Source organism: Galeopterus variegatus, unplaced genomic scaffold (genome assembly GCF_000696425.1).
Source record: "Galeopterus variegatus unplaced genomic scaffold, G_variegatus-3.0.2 Scaffold749, whole genome shotgun sequence".
NCBI lineage: Eukaryota > Metazoa > Chordata > Mammalia > Dermoptera > Cynocephalidae > Galeopterus > Galeopterus variegatus.
The window spans coordinates 303,575-323,920 of record NW_007726860.1 but is presented as its reverse complement, the minus strand read 5'-3'; the positions used below and the strand labels follow the sequence as shown (position 1 = coordinate 323,920).

The 20,346-nt window shown below is 36.5% G+C and overlaps 2 protein-coding genes across 4 annotated transcripts in view; one reads left to right on the top strand and one right to left on the bottom strand.

Moving 5' to 3' along the window:
- MCPH1 (microcephalin 1) overlaps window positions 1-20,346 on the top strand; it is a 265,284-nt gene that overhangs the window by 142,842 nt on the left and 102,096 nt on the right. Inside the window, exon 13 of one of the 2 annotated variants that reach the window (XM_008572048.1) lies at window positions 10,524-10,550. The exons of the other annotated variant lie outside the window; for it this stretch is intronic. Within the exon in view, the coding sequence (XP_008570270.1) occupies window positions 10,524-10,550 (27 nt within the window). Of the gene's footprint in view, window positions 1-10,523; window positions 10,551-20,346 lie in introns of those variants that run through there. 2 annotated transcript variants of the gene reach the window in all.
- Window positions 1-20,346, bottom strand: part of ANGPT2 (angiopoietin 2) — a 61,094-nt gene that overhangs the window by 8,110 nt on the left and 32,638 nt on the right. Inside the window, exons 3-7 of one of the 2 annotated variants that reach the window (XM_008572051.1) lie at window positions 17,853-17,974; window positions 10,475-10,707; window positions 8,437-8,567; window positions 1,565-1,666; window positions 838-1,004 (exon numbers count right to left, since the gene is read on the bottom strand). In XM_008572051.1, coding sequence (XP_008570273.1) covers window positions 838-1,004; window positions 1,565-1,666; window positions 8,437-8,567; window positions 10,475-10,707; window positions 17,853-17,974 — 755 coding nt within the window. The remainder of the gene's footprint in view (window positions 1-837; window positions 1,005-1,564; window positions 1,667-8,436; window positions 8,568-10,474; window positions 10,708-17,852; window positions 17,975-20,346) is intronic. The other variant, XM_008572052.1, reaches the window with a different exon arrangement.

Genomic DNA, 20,346 nt, shown 5'->3' with positions numbered 1-20,346 from the left:
TACCCAACACAGAATCTCCTTTCTCTCTGTCCCCTGCATTGCGTGTGTGTTTGGGAGTGCCTCTGTATACTTTACGCATTAGCATATAAGCATGTGGCTTTCCCGTGTGTGTTTTATACAGGAGATTGTCAAGTCCCTTTGCTGTTCTCTGTCTCTACTCTCACGGCATTTTTGAATTAGAAAGTAAATTCCTGGGCAAAGTTGCCCATGCTTTCAGAACATTCAAGATTATTGCCACCAAATGTGTGGGGACAAGGCAAATACTAAAGGAGTACTGTGAATCTGATGTACTTTCTATAGTAGAGAACAGAGGAGGTGACTAACCATCCCACCTAATTCTGCCATTTATTAACTTGACAGCTAATCTTGACTTTGGGATTGAACACAATAACTGAATGTGCTTAAACTTCAAAAATATAGATTATCTTTTAAAATCTTTTGGAAGAAAACAGTATAGTCACAGGTATCTATCTGTTATGATATTCATATGACTTGTTATATTAGGAACACTTAACATTCACTTATGCTACAGATAGTTATAAAAACCCATTATCTGTCAGACAAGATTCTTCTAGTCTTTGAGTATACACAGCAAACACAACAGACAAAATCCTGTGCTCATGAAGTTTCCCATATACTGTTATAAACAAATTTAAAATTTTTAAAGTAGAGAAACTTACCAATAGACAATAATAATTCTAAGAAACAAGATGTTTTCCTATTTAAGATAGTTTAAGAGTAGTTTATATCTTGGTTAAATCAATATGGTTCTCACTTTCTGGAATAATCACCCAGGAAACCCTTTAATTTTTTTTATAATTACAGATATTTACTTACCTATAATTGAGTTCTTCATTTGAGAGACAGAAATGTTCATACAATGAGTAAGCCTCATTTCCCTCCCAGTCTTTAAGGTGTATTTTAAGCACATAGCGTTGCTGATTAGTCAGTTGTGAGACAAACTCATTTCCCAGCCAGTGTTCTCCTGAAGGGTTACCAAATCCCTGTAATCCAAGTTGTAAAATTCAGTTACTTCATTTATTTTTTCCTTATTTGAAATTAACAGTCCATCGATTTAGTCATGGAATAACTATTAAGTAGTCAGTAGAAATTACTTTCTGTATTGTAAAAATCCAGGGTCTTTCACATAGGAAAATAGATTTTTTAAAAGTCAATTTTAAGGAACTAAGTTATTCCTGGAAGAAAATTAGTATTAGAGTAATTAGAACTACTTGGGGAACCACCAACAGAAATATAAGTATGAGCAGCCAGGTTCATAGAAGTGCGAAGCACCATGAAACAGTCGGCTGCCCAAAAACACTGAGCCTGCCTTTGAAGATAAGTTGAGCACTCACATGCCTTTGTTTTGATACATAGTTTATGTTACATTGAGAAGAGTTTTTAATGCTGAGACTGAAACAACAGTTTGAAAGAAGTCTTTGGTAAAAAACTACGTTAAGTCCTTGGTTAGTTTTGGATTTGTGGTTAAGGTTTTGCATATTTTGCAAGTTAGTTTTCACAGGGGAAATTGTTTCTTTTCATATGGGTTAAAGAATATCCATACCACTTTATATTCTTTCCAAGTCCTCTGAAAATCAACACTGCCATCTTCACGTCGCTGAATAACAGTCCACCCACCTCCACCAGTTTCCATGTCGCAGTAAGCCTGTTGAGGGAACACACGGTTACTGTGTGCAGGGCATCAGTGACTAGGCCTGCGCCTCGAGCAACAGAAACAAAATGAACATAGACACCTATGATAAGATTCATGATGACAGGGTGCAATAAGACATAATAGGGATAAGACATGGGGCAAAACATTGTGGTCTTTTAAGAAACAGATGGTTTTGAATGAATTGGAAACAATGAATTTTAAATAAACAGTAGTATCATAAGAAGTTTTGAAGAAAATATGACTTTCTTATCATCTGTTCCAGACTAAAGACCCCACTGCCATGGCTGACCTAAAGATCACTGTTTTTTAGAGATGTTGTGAATGGGACATCTTGGCAGATTGGTCCTGAACCTCACATCTCAAATCTGAAGGAAACCATTGACTTTGGTCACAGCCTTGAAAACCTTTTACTATTCACCAGTCCCTGCCAATCCTGCAAAGAGTTATCTAAAGAATATACTCTTTCACTGTAGGGTTTCCAAGACCTCTTTTATGTTCTCATGCTGTGGAGCTGGTAGGCTTCCTACATGTGCGATAAAAATCAGTCTTCTCCATTCATCCCTGAGTGCGAGGACTGGAGGCTACAGTGCTCCATTGCTTCAGTGTGATGTATGCAACGTGTGCAACCCCAGCTTGCCCTGGCAATTCAGCACCATAGGTCATGTGTTCAAGCTTCTCTGCACTTTGCTCACCGCACATGGTATTTGTCTTCCCAACTCTTTATTTCTGCTTTTAAACTGGCTCAGTGGGTTTAAACTTTGTCCAAAACACAGAATTCTTTCTTAGGCTAAGAGCATGCATGCTCAATTTCAGCTCAGCTGGAGTTTTATTATGAAATTAAAAACCCCTGGAAATAAGATTACATAAATAGTTCTAAATAATGAGATTATGTAGAACAAAAAAGTTTTTCAGAAAGTAAGATAATTTTCCTACAGCGTACAAGGCAGGAAATATTAAAGTTAAGGTTCAAAACCAATGATAAATGTTCTTCCTTTGTTGTTTTCCGTGGTTTTTTAAGAATAATGGAAACAACTTTGGCAAGGTAAGCTTAAATGCAAACTTTACTGTATTTACAATTTCGAATCCTAGAGATGAGAGCTAATGAGAACCAAGAGAGCACCTAGAATGTCTTATAGCTGATGGAACTAGAGCACTGTTACTGGAATAGCCTCACTCTGCAGAGGACTTCTCTCCACCACTGTTCTGGTTTCTGTCCATGATAGTCACATGGCCCATATCACTTTCCCCAGTGGTCCTCATGTTTAGAAAAATATGTGCCACTAAAGAAAAAACTACATTTATTAATAAGAAAATTATTCTCCATTTTAAATTAATTAGACATATAAAATTGATCTGCAGGGAACCCCTTATCCCTCTGTATCATCATTATTACTAATTATCATTGTTGTCATTGCTACACACTTCTAAGCACTATGCCAGTACTTTGCATATATTACTTGTAATCTCACAGCAACTCTGCTATGATATAATTCCGCATTTTTGAAAGGAGAAAAGATTTAGTAAAGTTAGATTAATTTGATCACAGTCATTTAGTTCTTTATTGGTATATGGAATTTGAATAAGGTCTCTTTAATAACATTTTCCCCACTACATTATACTGCCAAAAACAGAGATGTGACCCTTTTATTCATAGGCCAAAAGTCCCTCAACACAGCTCCAAGTTGAAGTCAGTTCATGAATAATACTGCCTCTGATTTGCCTGTGTTCCACAAAATGGTCAGTGCTAATCAATTCTATCAGTAGTCTTTTCAAAAGTCTGTGTAGTAAACTAACTGAATAAGCTACATTGGTCTGAGGATTCATGTGTGTAGAAGTTAATTCTCCTGGATTCTAAATGGCATTGCAGTGGGTTGAAAGAATTGACATGGTTCTTAGTGAGTCTCTCCTTGTTCCAAGAATATTTGATTCTTCTATGTCAAAATCACCATTATAAAGTTGCTGATATTTAAATGCATGATCTCTCTTGTCCAGAGAACAAGTTTGTCTTGTTATGGAAGTGAGAGGCAAGACCCTCAAATACCTGAGAGCCACTACCAGTGCATAAATGATTTGAGCAAAAAAAAAGAACAGAGGATTTATAAAAAAATAAAGTATTATGATGAATTGGATCATGAAACTTGCAGAGAAAGACAGTGTTCAAATAGAGTTATCCACATAGCCAGAAGATAATTGAGTTCAGAAAAGCAGACGTCCTCAGATACTTCCTAAGACCTTACCACTCTAATTACAACAAATCCGAGGGCAGTTAGTACTTTAGATTAGCACACTGTTGCACGGTTCAGGGATCTGATATTTTGCTATAAAGCTTGATGTTTTTCAGTAAACACTGCTTGATTTAAATGTTATGCTTCAGAGTTCCAGTCAAGATGGCAGAATAGACAGTCCCCAGCATCACTCTCTCTCACAAATCAACCAATTTACAACTATAAAAATGGAGCTCAGGGGAAGAGGAAGAGAGACCTATGGAGTACGTGAAGGCAGGAGAAGCCACGATAAGAGAAAGAAAAAACTGCTGATAGCATTTCAGGCTTCCGCTGCTTTAAGGCTGGAGCTGCTGAGCTCATGGAGCAGGAGCCGGCAGAAGCCACAGCTGTGCCCTTCAGATGGAGTTACTTGGAGGCGGCAGGGGAGAAGAGGGCCTTAGTGGCCTCCAGGACAGCGAGACCACTAATAGGGTTCCCGTGGACCCACACAGGAGTGAGGAGCCAGAACAGCTGAAAAAGGGGAGCCATTCAGAGGCTGGTGAGTCAACACAAGAGACTGATGCAGGGCCCATCCTGTGGGAAGTGTTTGGAGCACAGGCGGTGGGGGAGACAGACCCACCAGGAGAACAGTGGGACACAGCAAGGACAGCCGATCTGTCCGCCAGTCAGCACAGGACCACTCAGAGGAGACTGGTCGGGAATGCAGAATTGCATGGGGTGCAGTTTGATGAAAAAACTCAGGCCCAGATCAGAGTTTCTACACAACCCAGGTACACCGGCTCTCTGGAGAGCCAGAATTACCTACAAAGTCAACCACTAAACCCTGAGCTGCACAAAAAGCCTTCCCTAGAGAAACAGCAGCAAAGCAGCAATTTAGCTCAACCACACAGCTCAAGTACTGGTTCGCACAGGAAGTTCCCCCATTTTAGAAGTAAGCAAAGGACAAAAAATTAGTTCCGGCCCAAGCACACTGCCAGCACCTCAGGGCCTGCCTGGATTCCTGAGGTATATAGCTGGGGACTGGACTCCTCCCACAACCAGCCACACCTCTAGCGCCAAGGAGAATGCCAAAAACATTACCTCCATGTGGGTGGCCCACCACAGTAACCACAGCTGCCACAAAAGTGGCTAGACATCACAACCACCATGCAGATGGTCCACCAGCCACTGGAGTACATTGACACAAGGAGAGTCACCAGCAGAGACCAAAGAAAAGAAGAGGATGTCTCTCTCCACAAAGTCCATTCCAGACTTAGAGAAGAAGCATCTGCTCTATGATAATATTGGGGGACCTGAACACACCTATCAGCGTTGGACAGATCATCTAGGCAACAAATCAACAGAGTAACCATTACACTTTCAGAGGAAGAGAAGAAATCTAGTGTTATCACTGGTGGGAGGGGGGAAGGAGAGGGAGATAGGGAGAGATTGGACAAGGAACATAAAGAATAGGTACGATTTGTAACAATATACACAATAGTAATATTGATTTGATCAACATGTCAATATTGAACTCCAAAAATATGTATAATCAGTTATGATTCATTAAAAAAAAAAAGAAGAAAAAAAGAAAAAGATGTTATGCTTCATTTCTGAGGCCATGGTTAAGTGACTGATTAAATAGCAAACACATAGATAAATATTAGAAGTCAAGTGTCCTGTAAAATTTAGGGAGGGAAGCTACTATGTCTATAACTAGCAAAAACATACCCTCATACTTCTGATAAATTCATCTTGCAGTGTCTATCTTGTACAAAAATCTAATGGATTCTTCAGAAATAAAGTTGCAGTACTTAGGTATTTTGGGAAAAAGAGCTGCTCAGAGATCTGTTGAACATTTTTTTTTCTGCAGAGAAGTCACTTTGTAGTCTCTGGGGGCAGTCAAAAATAATAACAACTCCCATTATTAGTCCAAATCCCATCTTGGTTGCTATTCCTCTATAATCACAACCTCCAAGGCTGGAAATGTGATCGTCCTGTTACAGATGAGGAAACTGAGAGATCAGAAAGGTTAAATGATTTGCTCAGAGCCACAAATTGGCAGAGCTGGAATTTAAACCCAAGTCTATCTGATTGTCTCTCCCTAGATCAGATTGTGAATTATGAAGTTGTAAGTCTGGAAGGGAATTTAGAGGTAACTTAATCTAGACTGTTTATTTTAGAGATGAGAAAATTGAGATTTTAAAAGATGGTTGTTCCCTACTATGTAAATGAGTTATTTTTATTACAAAGGTTTAAAGGGAGTGTAAATCCTGTTTCCAACCATGACCTGAGACTCATATAATCCCAGAGTCATATGTATTTTCATCTTTCTGCAGAACACTTCAGTCAGTCCATGGGTGGTAGAGTACCCTGCTGTGGGAGCACTGCACTGAGTCAGAAAAACATCCATACAACAGTAGGATGGGGCTGTGCGACTAGTGCTGTCCCTCTGGGTCTGCATCATGGAATTCACAGTTCACTGATATTCTCCATCCTTCTGTCCCTATTATCCCTAAGCCAAGAACATGCAAACATCTGGTGACAGTAACATATAAAAAATTGTCATGCAAACCAGATAGCAAAGAGGATTGAAAGGTTTAGTCCAAAGTCTCTTGACTGCATTTTAATCTGCAAAAGACTGTTTTGTGAGTTTTTCCCTCTCCTTGTGCACTGTTCTAGGGTACTAGGGACTGATTTTCAAGGTTGATTTAAAGCCGCATGAATAAATTAGAAAGTTTCTTTGGGGCATTTTAATCTGCAAAAGACTGTTTTGTGAGTTTTTCCCTCTCCTTGTGCACTGTTCTAGGATACTAGGGACTGATTTTCAAGGTTGATTTAAAGCCGCATGAATAAATTAGAAAGTTTCTTTGGGAAGTATTGTCTTGAATAGCACTGTATTTATCTTTTAAATTCATAATTGAGTGATATGTTACTGTTTCAAATTCCACATCTTTAAAACCCAATGCTTATGTTTTTCTTTGATAGCAAGTTAAAAAGTGAGGATAATAGGGAGTTCAACGAGATAATACTTCCAGGAGCCTCTAAAATTTCCATTTTGGTACAGTATCTGGTGCCTTTTCTGTAGGTGTTTATGTTCAATATGTAGCTGCTTTTACATTTGGATGCAAACTTATTTATAGGCCCATAACACTTCAAACTGTTTCTCATGTATCATTCTACCTTATCAAACCCTAAGAGAAGCCTCATTGAAATATTCCCTGGGGAAGTGATTTTTTTCTTCATCTAAAACTCATCCAAAGCAAAGTCAGGAGACACTCTCACTGAATAATCCAGAATAACTAAGAATGATTGAGTTAAGCTATGTAGTAGCTTTGCTTTCTGATAAGTGCTGGTGTTCATTCACTTTACACAAAGTAACATACACCTTGAAGTAAACTCCCCATACTTGAGGAAAAAACAAATGCCCTCTTTAATGGTATGTTTTAAGTCTCCCAGACTGCATTAGATGCAGTAGGAACAGCCTGCCCCAGAGGTTATGATGGTGTAGACTGCCAAGTCCTAGGTGTCCCTGAGACCATGTCAGCAAGTCCACAAAGCTGCAGCTGTTTCCATAATAACAGAGACATTACTGGCCTTCAGCACTGTGTGGAATTTGCACCGATGGTACAAAAGCAATAGTGGGTAAAATTGCTAGCACCCTCATGTGAAGCATGGCAGGGTACCAGACTGTGCAAGTCACTATGTTCTTCACAGTCACACTTGCATTTTAGAAAGGAAGAAAAACCACCATCACTTAAAGATGTCTTTGACAAAGTGGTAAAAATTATTAATTGTATTAAACCTCTACTGCTGAGTGCACATTTTTTTAGTATTCTGTGTGATGAAATGGGAAATACGTCACACTTGCATTTTAGAAAGGAAGAAAAACCACCATCACTTAAAGATGTCTTTGACAAAGCGGTAAAAATTATTAATTGTATTAAACCTCTACTGCTGAGTGCACATTTTTTTAGTATTCTGTGTGATGAAATGGGAAATACGTATAAATTGTTTCTACATAGCAAAGTACAAAGGCTATGTCAAAGAAATCACTTTTGTGTGATTGTTTCAGTTGTGAGTTGAATGAGCCTTTTTTTCCTTCATGGGATACAGTCGTTGCTTGAAAGAATGATCAAAAGATCAATGATCAGTGGTCATTCAATGTCCATTCATCATCAGTCATCAATGATCATATGGTTATTCAAACTTAAGTTTTTGGAAGATATTTTCTTTAAAATTAATGAAATGAGTCTGGTACTTCAATGAAGACACTTGACAGTGTGCATTATTCAAGCAAAAAGCAAGAATATATTTCTCGTGGAAGATAAGATTAGATATTTCTGCATCATTAACATGCAGTGTTAATATTCTGTGCACAGCAGTTCAACTTAGCCCTTGGCAAGTACTTTACTTGAGGCAGCTGCTCAGTAACGGCTGCTGTGCACTGAGTGAAGCTTGGGAAGGTCCATGGTGTGGGAGTTACACTCCGTAGTTCACCCTGTAAAGTGACCTGCTCAGAGCCAGGGAGGTAATAATGGGAAACTAATTCCTTACCTTTATCTCTTCTGTAGAATTAGGAAATGTTAACGTGTAGATGCCATTAGTGGTATGTCCTGATCTGAATACTTCAGCACAGTCTCTGAAAATGATTGGTTCTTCTTTAGCAACAAAGGAGTTCTTAGCTGCTTTTAAAAAATATAAAAGCATTGAAATGGAGTTCATGAAAAGATAAAAATTTGTTATTTCTGGATCCAGTTATTTGGTGAATTTTATTGCATTTGAATTGTTGTAATAAGTAAAAGGATATGCCAGGTTCTTAGCCTTTCCAAAAAAGTTACTCTTTCAGCCTATTTTCCTATTAATTCTCAAAGTGTCACAAATAATCTATACTTCCTTTTTATCATCAACTATATGTAATGCAATTAGCTATAATAAACTATTACTTTTTTGGAAATCTTCCATCATGAGTAGAATTGAGTAAATTTATTACAGAAAGATTTTAAAAATATGTACCTAAAAACAGTGTCGCCTGTGCCATGGCTCCATTGTATATCCCTTTAGGCCACTATCCCATGGAGGCCGTGGTATGCATTGTATGAATTTTCTTCCTTTCTTTTTATACATCTGAGGCCAAGTCTTTAATTTTCTTTAGAATATTGGGTGGAGACATTTAGTATTCTTTGGATTTTTAGCAACTGTACCATAACAGTTTGCATTAAAGAGGAGCATAATGTTTATTTATCTGTGTCTTTGGAATTCTTCTTCTAAGTCTAAAATTCTAGAGCTATGAAATTCCTTCAAATTTTTATTCTATTCTCAACATTTGGAGTTGCCATTCCTTTTTTGCCACGTTAAAAATATGTGTGCCTGTGTGTGTGCATGTATGTGTGTGTGATTCTTGCAACTATTTATATTTTATTCTAGAGACCTACCAATGCATAGAACTCCGTGGACTAGACAGTGTGGATGAGCATCCCGGGTGGGCAGAGGGCACATCTTTATTCAGCTAAAAACATGGCGGAATAGGTAAACCTTTTCTGCTGCTCATTTTTTTCTGCCCGAATCTGAGCTACACATTTTCTCTACTTTGGCTTGTCAAAGCTGGCTCCTCACACTATTTTGTCCCTCAGGCAGTGTCAGATGATTGCCTTTTCCTTTTCCGTGAATGTGAAAAAAAAAAAATGACTTTTCTAAAGTAGAAGAATGCAACTCTAGTTGGAAAGAACATATTACAAACTGGCAGCCCAGTGTCAGACCTGCCACTTATCATCAAGACTGAGCTACTATTTCTGCTTGTTTGTTTGTTTAAATAGAAACTTTGTTTAAGAATTTCCATTAAAACTGGGATAACTGCGTGACCCCCCCAAAAAATGTGGGAACATATTTCTTATGGAAATGAATACTTCTACATGATTTATATGCAAAGTGTATCTGTGTCTAAAAGATACAAATTGAAAGGATATTTTGAAATAAGCCATAGTAAGAACTAGACCCAATTTGTTTAAGGGGGGGGGGGAGAAACTTAAATGCAAATGCCACAAAGATTGTATCTCACATCTTTAATCAATTACCAAAGATGCATCCCTTCTTCCCTCTAATATCTAAGAGACTCTGAAAGGTAAAGTAGTAATAAAGAAGGCAAAATGTATTTAAGTACCTTGAGAGAGAAGAAAACTAGCATCTCTTAAGTGCCAGTTTTATGCCAGTCACTGAAAGCATTGTTTCATTTAATCTTCACAATAATCCAGTGGGTCTGGTATCATTTTTCCCATTTATAGCTAAGGAAATGATGCTCCTCCGTGACTTCCTAACTTGTCCAGCCTCATCCATCCAGTTAGTAGTGGAACTAACTCAGATAGGTTCTTTATTGCCATGTTTTACCTGTTAATAATTAGCATACTATATATTTTCCCTCATCCTTCTCTTTCTCCTTCTTTTTAATTGGTTCTATATTGAGACCCTATAGAGCTTTCATATAAAATACATGAGAGAAGTAGTGCCTTTTTTGAAAGTTGAGAATTTTTTAGAATTTTGAGTTTAATTGACTAAAGGTTATTTAAATTGAAGAAAAAAATATGTAAACTTTACTTACAGTTTGATGTTGATATCATAGTCACTAAATTACGAACTGTCTCCATCAGATCATGATGCTGCTTTTGAAGAACTGAATTATTCACTGTGGACGTCACTAATTGTTTTTCCAGTTCTTCAATGATGGAGTTTTGCTTGGAGACTAACACCTGGAGCTGGTCTTTCTCTTCTTTTATGGACTGTAGTTGAACTATGTGCTTGTCTTCCATATCTAGCACTTTCTTTTCTAGGAAACTTGTAAGGAAAATGATGTTAGTTAGTGAAGGGTATTCTGATTACCATCAAAGCCAAGTGCTTTATAAACTCTAATATTTTTATAATTCTAATGTAATCTAACTTATTGAATTTTTACCTCTCCCGGTCACTCTGTTATGATGTTATAGGAGCTATAAAGGAATAAGATGTTACCACAGCCCTAAAGAATCTCTCAAACTCGCTGAGAAGATTAGATGCGTAGATATATGTATTATATATATATGTACGTATATATGTGTATGCACACACAGGTACCTACACATAGGAAAAGACACCCCATTTCGGGCCATGATATGAGAAACATGAGTGTTACAAGCATTAGATATTGTAAGAGTTCAGAAAAACAGTGATGAAGCTATAGTGCTCACAAAATGCTTCTTAGAAGGGAAAGTTTGACTTGGGCTGGACCTTTGAGTAGGAAGTTAGCTTTCTCCTAAATAATTTATATTTTAATATTAATCCTAATGATAATAATAACAGTTAATCTTTTAATGATGTGTGACAGAAGTTCAAATCCTGGCTATATGAGCCTTGTGACTTTGGGCAATTCACTTAAGCACTCTGTGCATCAATTTACTGATCTGTAACATCGGGATAATATTACCTGCTTCATGGGGTTGGTGTGAGGAATAAATGAGTTCAAAAATGTAAATGCTTAGACTAGTTTCTGACACACAGTAGCACTCAATAAATGTTAGTTATTGTTAATATCAACATTATTATCCCCATTTCCAATGAGTAAGTTGAAACTTAGAGACAATAAATCATATGCCTAAAGTCACACACAGCTGGTGACAGAGGCACAATTCAAACCCAGATCTTTCTGACTCTGAAATCTACCCCTCTTTCTTCTAATATGGGCCTGTTTTTTCTCTAAGAAATTTAACCAGCACTATCTCATATACTTAATACTTAACACTTAAAATGTGAGCTACCCCCGTGAAAAGCTTTTTAAAAATTAGAAGTGGTGGACTGATAGGTACAAAGCTATGCTATTTACCCTAAGTGAGTCATTGTACATGTATTGAAACAACACACTGTACCCCACAAATATGTACAAGTAAATGTTAAAATTTTTTTAAATCATCATTGGCATTGAAAAAAATTATTTTGATAGCTGATAAAGTTATAAGTCCCCAAAGACTTTATTGATGGTCATATAATTAGTCTTTCTAATTTCAATTTATAAAAATATGTTATTGTACATATGTTCAATTAAGAGTACACTCATTTTAGACTGAAAATAGTTCTTATCCATTTAACTAGAGAAAATAATTTCAAGTGAGTCTACGTAAATACCAAACGTTTAAGAATATTAACTGTTTCCTAGGGACAAACTCAAAGATATACACAGTAAAGGTACTTGGCAGTTTTTGTTTGTCCTAAATAAGATACAAGAGGATAATTGGATAGCCTGACACTTGATGGTGTAAATCTTGCTTTTCTCTGTTTAGTCACTACACTATGCTAACATGTAAGAGGCTTCCTCTGATAACTATAGGAAAAGCAGCAACCACAGGCCCTTCAAGATCTACATTCTGTGGGGGGAGTTAACAAGAAATTGGTAAAGGGCCACAAAAAATTATTACATCACTACACTATGCTAACATGTAAGAGGCTTCCTCTGATAACTATAGGAAAAGCAGCAACCAAAGGCCCTTCAAGATCTACATTCTGTGGGGGGAGTTAACAAGAAATTGGTAAAGGGCCACAAAAAATTATTACGTGGTGTAAAGTTGAATATTACTGATTATACTGATTTGACATCACATGTTGCACACAGGTATTGATATTCAACGCTGTACCCTACAGATACGTACAATCAATTATGTTTCAATAAAAATAAAAATAAATTTTAAAAAGATCTTCATTCTAATTGTAGAAGACTGGTAAATAAACCTTCCAAGATATAGACACTTTTAAAAACAGTAAAACAATGAGTCAGATATCAAATTCTATCTCTGACATCCCCCTCCCAATATAAGTTTAGTAGAAGTAAATTTGCACATAGCAAAGTTTTGTTTTAAAGGAAGAGGACCTTTTTCACCTTTTTTGAGTCATCTATAAGTCAGTTATCTTCTTTAATAATGAAGTATTGGAAATATTCATTATTTGGAAATATTTTGAAGCCACTAACATTTCCACAGCAACTGTCAATGTCACATTAAGACCTAGTGAAATATTCCTCATAAGCCATTAGAACTTTCTGGAAACACTTGGAGGTCTGAGAGCAATTGTTTTCTGCATTTGTTTGGTGAAAAAAGCTTGAACCAGACATTTAATTCTGCTGTGAGTGACTCGAAACCTCCTGAGTCCCTTTGCACTGACTTTCAAAGGGAACGTGAGCTTGAGGATTTGGCCTCCACATTCCACTGAGCAGCCAAGGTCTCCTCATCGTCAGGTTGGGGTCACATCTTACCTTCATTTATTTATTACATAATTCTTCTATCAGAGACATATTGAATACCTACCATGTACAAGCTGTTTTTAGGGTTTTGGAGAAAAATCAAGAGGAGAAAACACCATGAACATACATAGTCTCGAGATAATAGGAATCCAGATGTTTTGATGATCATAACATCAGATTAAAATGACTAAGCTGCATGTGTCTCCAGTAAAGAAGAAATATCCTTGTGGAAATGTAAGGTCCATAGTTAGAACTTTCACTCACACCCCATGGAGTGCACGTGATGACCACTGTTTCACTAAAGAGGAAGGATAGACCCTGAGAAGTCAACATTCTGTGTTACCAGCACCTGTGAAGGGAAGGGGCCTTGGGCTGAGAATCCCCCTCTGGGCATGGCTACCTGTGTCCGCGCAGCAGGCCATGCCCCTTTGTGGATCCCACATGCTTATCTAGCTACGTGAATGTACATGTGTCTAAATAAAAACTAAAATGAAGGCATTGGGTTAGATGGTCTCTGGGACCCCTTCTAGTTCAAATAATCTGTATATCATGGCTTTTTTGGCAGTAGCACTTTCTGAATCTTTAACCCTACAAACAACATTAACCAGCCGAGAAACTGACTACCTGTTATAGATCTTGCCAATAAGCAATAACAATCATTATTAATAATTATTAGAAATTCAATTACAGCTCTTAAATTTATTCCAGCCCTCTGGTCATTGTAAATCAGTACATGACAAATAAATATATTGTCAATGTACTAAGTCAGTAAATAATTAATTACTACAATGCAGCTGTTCGCCTTAGACTTTAATTAATTCTACTATTTTTCAACTATTTTAAAAATATTTTTCTTGATATCCGCTAACTTATTTATTTTTAAAAGAAAATTGTGTATCACTTTCATTAATTGATAAACCAAGATGGTTTACCATAAGCAGAAGGTAACATAAAAATAAATGTGTGTGACATTGTTTTCTGGTTTTTGCCTAAAACCGTTTCTAGTACAATCAGTGTACAGGCAGTACACTTAGAAAACACTCCTATAAAGCTTGACCTACAGAATTAACGCAAAAATATATGGAGCATCTTTAAATGATGAATGTATACTGCCTTCAAAAGGATATTGCTGAAATTTGTTATCTAACCCTCTTTTGTTGTTTTTAATAGTCTACAAGAGGGGCATAAAAGAAAGATGCAGCAATCACACAGTCCAAGATGTGAGCTAGAGTTCAGCACTCTGAGATGCATGGTAAAAAAAACTGTAGTTTCTTTCTCCCAAACCTATACCAGTGTAGCTCCAGAGGTAGTTTGCTTCCTGATCTAAAATATTTCATTTTAAGGTTAAATAAAAGCATGTATTTCGGAGTGAAGCCCAGGATCAGACTGTCCCAGACCAGACTGGCTCTGACAGTAGCTTGTATCATGAATACAGAAGCATACATTTTAAAGCTGTGAGGAGTCTTAGGGATCATATTTTTGAGCAGATTTTGCAAAGTACAGACCAGGACCCATAAGTGGCTTATAAAATCAATTTAGTGAGTTGCAACCAGCATTTTTTTAAGGAAATTAAATCAGTTGAATGGGATAGAACAGATGAAAATGCAGTATGATATCATAGCGAGAATTTTGCACATTGCAACAAGGCCAAGAGTGGCAAGTGCTGGAGGAGGGGAGGTGGGCGGACGTGGGGAAGGCACGCAGTGACCAGAAGGCGATGGTTTGATATTCTTCTCATTAGCGTCTTGCTTGATTTTCTGATTCAGGATGACTAACTTGATCATCACTGTAGGTTGGACTTAGGTGCAGCTTAATTTTATATTAACGTAATTTGTGGTTAGTTGAGAAGTGTGGCAAAATATCTCATGTCAACAGAAATGTGGAAACTGGGTCATGTTTCTTCAATGAGTTTTCATGGCATCTCTTCAAAAAGAGTCATGTCAATGGCAATCCTTTACAATTTAATTGAACTGGTACAAATAGCCCCTAAATTATTTTTTTTAGAAGAGAAAAAGGATGATAAGATGGAGAAATGCATAGTAGTTTTCAGCTTTAGCCTGTGAATCTAAGAGTGTAGTAGTAGCAATTTTGAGAAAGATGTTGACCCTGGTAAGTATTTTGACATTGTTTGAACCTATTCCATAAAGAAAGCAACTGCACTCTTGGGAAATTATTAAAAGTTATTTATAATATGGTTTGTTGAATGTGCGACACCACTTACATATTTTTGTAATGATGTTCTTGAAAATGAACTCTTAGGCCAATCAAAACTTAAGGCAGAAAACAGCATTCCAAACTCATTGAACAATGTAAAAATCAACACAACTTTTTAATTTACTGTTTATAGCTTTTGGTGAAAAAACCTTATTATTGCTATTTTATTTCATATTTGTGACAAACATGAATATGATTTCTGCAGCTGTTAAAAATGTTATTCTTGCTACAAGTATAGTTTAGTTACATAATGCTTTTATAGTAAATCAACTAATAAAAGCTGCACCCTTCCTATCTGCACCGTGGTAGGTCATTCAGGGGCTATTCTTACACTACTCCAGTCTAAGTTAGATTTTTGCAATCCAAGTTGTGAAGCACAAAAAATTGCAAGTCACATAAAATTTTAGTTTTGTTGGATATGTTTGAACAAGGTGCTTTTGTGGAGAAAATGTTGTGATCTTTAAATGTAATCTCTTTGTCTGTGATCATATTAAGTGGAGGCAGAGGGGGAGGAGATGGGGGATCCCATTTTTGTAACTTTTCAGAAGAAAAACCCCTAAATATGGGTATATAGATGTATATATGTTTTAAAGAACATAGAGAATCTGTGGAAGGATTCACATGTAACTCTTTCACATGGTGTGTTACAACCAGTGTGATTACTTTTGAAATTAAAAAGTAATGTTTCAAAAGAAAATAAATAAAAATAAATTTAATCTCGTATAAAACTAAATTGAATTATTGGAAAATTATATTGTTGGTTAATGTGAATTAAAGTAGGGGAAAGAATTGAAGAATTCAAGTTCAGTTGAAAAAATTTGAAGGATTCTTTAATCAAGAATGACCAGAAAACAGAGCAAGCTACAGTGTAGTTGGAATCACTACTCTATACATTGTAAAGCTTTGACATATAAAGAAATTTCACCAGAACATGAGATGATCAAAAAAATATAGTGAAAGTTGTCGGTTGAATTTCAAAGCAACTAACTGAGTAGCTGACTTTGTACAGCTAAGTTTGTGTTTTGTAAAGGAAAATGTTAAACGTTGTGTCTGAACTCAGGGATAAGACTCACACTTTTCTAGTGACAGGCAGTCAAAGCAACTAACTGAGTAGCTGACTTTGTACAGCTAAGTTTGTGTTTTGTAAAGGAAAATGCTAAACGTTGTGTCTGAACTCAGGGATAAGACTCACACTTTTCTAGTGACAGGCAGAATGATTTAACAAATATTTACCCAGATAATATTTCAGTGACATAATTTACATATTTAACTGATAATTTTAGCATTGTAGCATACTGAATTTGAAACCTAAAGGTAACACTGTTCAGTATAGGATTGAACAAACTGGACATATCCTAGGTATCTCAAAGGCCTTATTGCTGTGGCAAGCAAGGCAAAAGGAATCACTAGCTCCCAAATGTTCTCAACATTACTGCAACATATTAAAGAGAATGTATTAAACAAGACCATTTTAACACAATGAAATTAGTGAGATTGTTATATCTCAATTATTGGTCTCAAGCTTTTATTGACTACTTTGCAGAAGAGTAATTTGAAACACAAAAGAAAAATATTTGAATTAAGAAAAACAATTTGCTTTTCAAAACCCTAAATCAATAATGAGTTAAACTTGTTACCCAAAGAACAGAAAGAATTATTCCAGCTCAGTACTTGATTAACAGTAAGGAATGATTATAAGACAATAAGTTTATCATCATTTTTGGTTAAGAATAAAGAATTATTTAAATTGTGAACTGGAAAGAATATATTGTTATGACCATTCTCTATGTCGTGTGTACATGTCTTGATTAAAAACAAGGAAATAAGCACACCAGATATGTACATAAAATAATCTTCATGTGTCCCTGACTGGAGTAAACCTATGAAGACAGTCCCTACATATCACCTAAAATTTTTATTTTGGTACTGTGTATCTTGAGGTTTTTCTATATTTTATTTAAATATTAATGCAATCATATTTAGCATTAACTTTTGTTTTTACTTTGGCATGTGTTTTGAGAGGAAGTATTGCATCATGAAATATGTCTTGGCTTAGAAGTTTCCCTACTTGTAAGTGTAGTTTCCCTACTGTAGATCATTTTGCATTGGGAGAAACTAAGTCCCCAAAGGCAAAGAAACTTGGTAAAATTAATACTGAAATGACTAGGCCAGTGTTACTTTTACTCCCCAACACTAGCACTATTTTTTTTCTAGATGACCATCCATAATGTGGAGGCAGAATTTAGATTACTGTTAAAGAATCCTTAAGGTCCAGAGAATGAAAAACAAAATTGAGGACTATTTTAGAAGGTCCATGTCAATTCGTAATTTTTCTCGAAATCTCTCCCTTCCTTTCTCTAACAAGGTTTCTGATCCTTATGTTAGACATGAAGAAATTCATCATATTGGAAGCCATGATTATAATTAGTAGTCATGTGAGATAGGCTTTCATATCTGGAAAGTGTAGAATTCTGAATTGTAAATATTTTTGTACCGTTATTACCTGTTCTTGTCTTGCAATTTGTTTATTTCACTGGTCTGATCCAAAATCTGTTTTTCCAATTTGTTTGTAGAAAGAGAATGTTCCAGAAGCTGAAGTTCAAGCCTTGTTGTCTGATTTAATACCTAAATGTAACAAAATGAAATTCCTATTTATCATTTTTAATTAGTTTAATTTTATAACTCCTTTTAATTAAATTACCCAAATTATAAGAAAACATAACTAAAACATTTATTAACTCATAAGTCCTATTTTGGTATATTTTTATTTTTGAAAAAGGTTTGATGTCTTGGATCACACTCAAGTATGTTAAACTCTTTTTCTCCACCTTGTCTTTATTTTGAAAAGAGGTTAATAGTTCTGGACAATGGTGTTTGTACCAAACAATATGTTATTTTTCTGGTTCTGCTGTTTTTATTGTTTCTTTTCACACTGCGAGACAAGTAGGAGTATGCAACAGTTATATTTCATAGATCAAAACTGTTGATAAATGAAAAAATACCTTCTCTCTGCTCAAAACAAAATGCTATTCTCATATTTATTTGTTTGTCAGTAGACAAAGGGATTAGAAGTCACACGCTTTCATTATATAAAAAGAAAGCTCATTTTTAGCCTGGCATTTCCTAGTTTGTATTCACTTGTTTACCCTTTTATTTTTTCTTTGCCATTTTTCTTTTTGCTATTTTAAAAATTGTCTCAACCAATGAGGAAACAATAAAACGTCAACATAAAGTGGAAACTGGGTTTTGTTTTGCGGGCCTTTCTGATACCTAACATGTGCAGTATCACTTTTCCATTGTATTCAAGCAACTTGAAAGACAGATTCTTTAGCATTTGGCTGCTTTTTAGCAGGAAGAATCGATTACTCACATCCTCCGTGTCACAGTTATACAGGATGTGATATCATATGTAAATTTAAGTCAGAATTGTTGCCAAAGAATTGGGGACCTTGAAAAAATCATTGTTTGCTTGGTGTCTTTATGTCATTCGAAAAAGCCTTGGTCTGGCCCCACAGTGTGCGTTTCAGGGATAGTCTAGTCCTTAGTCAAGGAGGGTTGAGTTCGTATCATGAAAACTCTTCTGTAAGTGAATAAAGTCATTGGCTAACATAAGGGTTTGGGTTTTAGTATTAACATCTATAATAAAGATTTGTCCTTCATCTCCTTTGGGTCCAAACACTCTATGTTGGTTATTTCTTTCTTTTTTTTTTTTTAAAGATGACCAGTAAGGGGATCTTAACCCTCGATTTGGTGTTGTCAGCACCACGCTCAGCCAGTGAGCGAACCGGACATCCCTATATGGGATCCGAACCCATGGCCTTGGTGTTATCAGCACCGCACTCTACTGAGTGAGCCACAGGCCGGCCCCTATGTTGGTTATTTCTAAAAGGATCTGCAAAATTGGATCTCCTATTTAATTGCTAAGTGCTATAAAATGAGTACAGTTTCGGAGAGAGGCAGGAAAGGATGACATATGGGTCCCAGTTTACCTGGGAGTAATTGCAGTGGGCCCTACAATTCGATGGGCCTCAAGGCCTCTGTCTGCAGGTGACTGTCCAAATTATTCAGGTCAAGTTCTCTTTGTTCTCTTTAAGATCTCAGACCTCAAACCATCCATCATTGCCTGATTTAATAGTCTCTCACTCTGACAATTTAATAATCTCTCACTCTGTCTAATTTAATAGTCTCTAGTCTGAAGTGGGAGAATCTTACTTCTAGTCAGAAATTTTTATATTTGAATTTAAACCTATTTTATAGAATCAGTAACTGTTCAGCAAATGTCTTCATATGGATTGTGTACATACTTCAGTCTCCTGATGTCATTCCTTAGGCCCAGCCATTTTAATAGATTTAGTTGGACTTTATAGGCTGTTTTCTATCTACCCCTTTTCCTATTTTCCTGTTATCCTGGGTCATCTGATACCTAGTTTCACAATAGGCTTTTTTTTTTTTTCCCAATCATGCAACCCAACAAAGGCACATTAATGCTGGTAAGTCTGCCTGATATGGAATGTGGCAAAAGTTTATATTGTTGCTGTATATCTTCATACTGTTTTATTACTGTTGTCTGAAAACATAGGAAATGTTATAATTATGGGACATTTTTTGAGTTAACTTGATTGCCCACCAGTTTTACTATCAAACGGTGGGGAATGTGACTGAATCATTATTGATTAATTTAATTTAATAATTATAAGGGGGCCGGCCCGGTGGCGCACTGGATAGTACGCCGCTTGGGAAGCGCGGCGGCGCTCCCGCCCGAGGGTTCGGATCCCATATACAGACCGGTTCCCGCTCACTGGCTGAGCGAGGCGCGGGAGCAACACCGAAGGGTTGCGATCCCGTTGCCGGTCCCGGTCCGGTACGGGGGCAACACTGAGGGTTGCAATCCGTTGCCGGACACGGAAAAAGACAAAAAAATAATAATAATAATAATAATAATTATAAGTATTATTATAACTTATTGCCCACCAGTTTTACTGTCAAAAGGTGGGGAA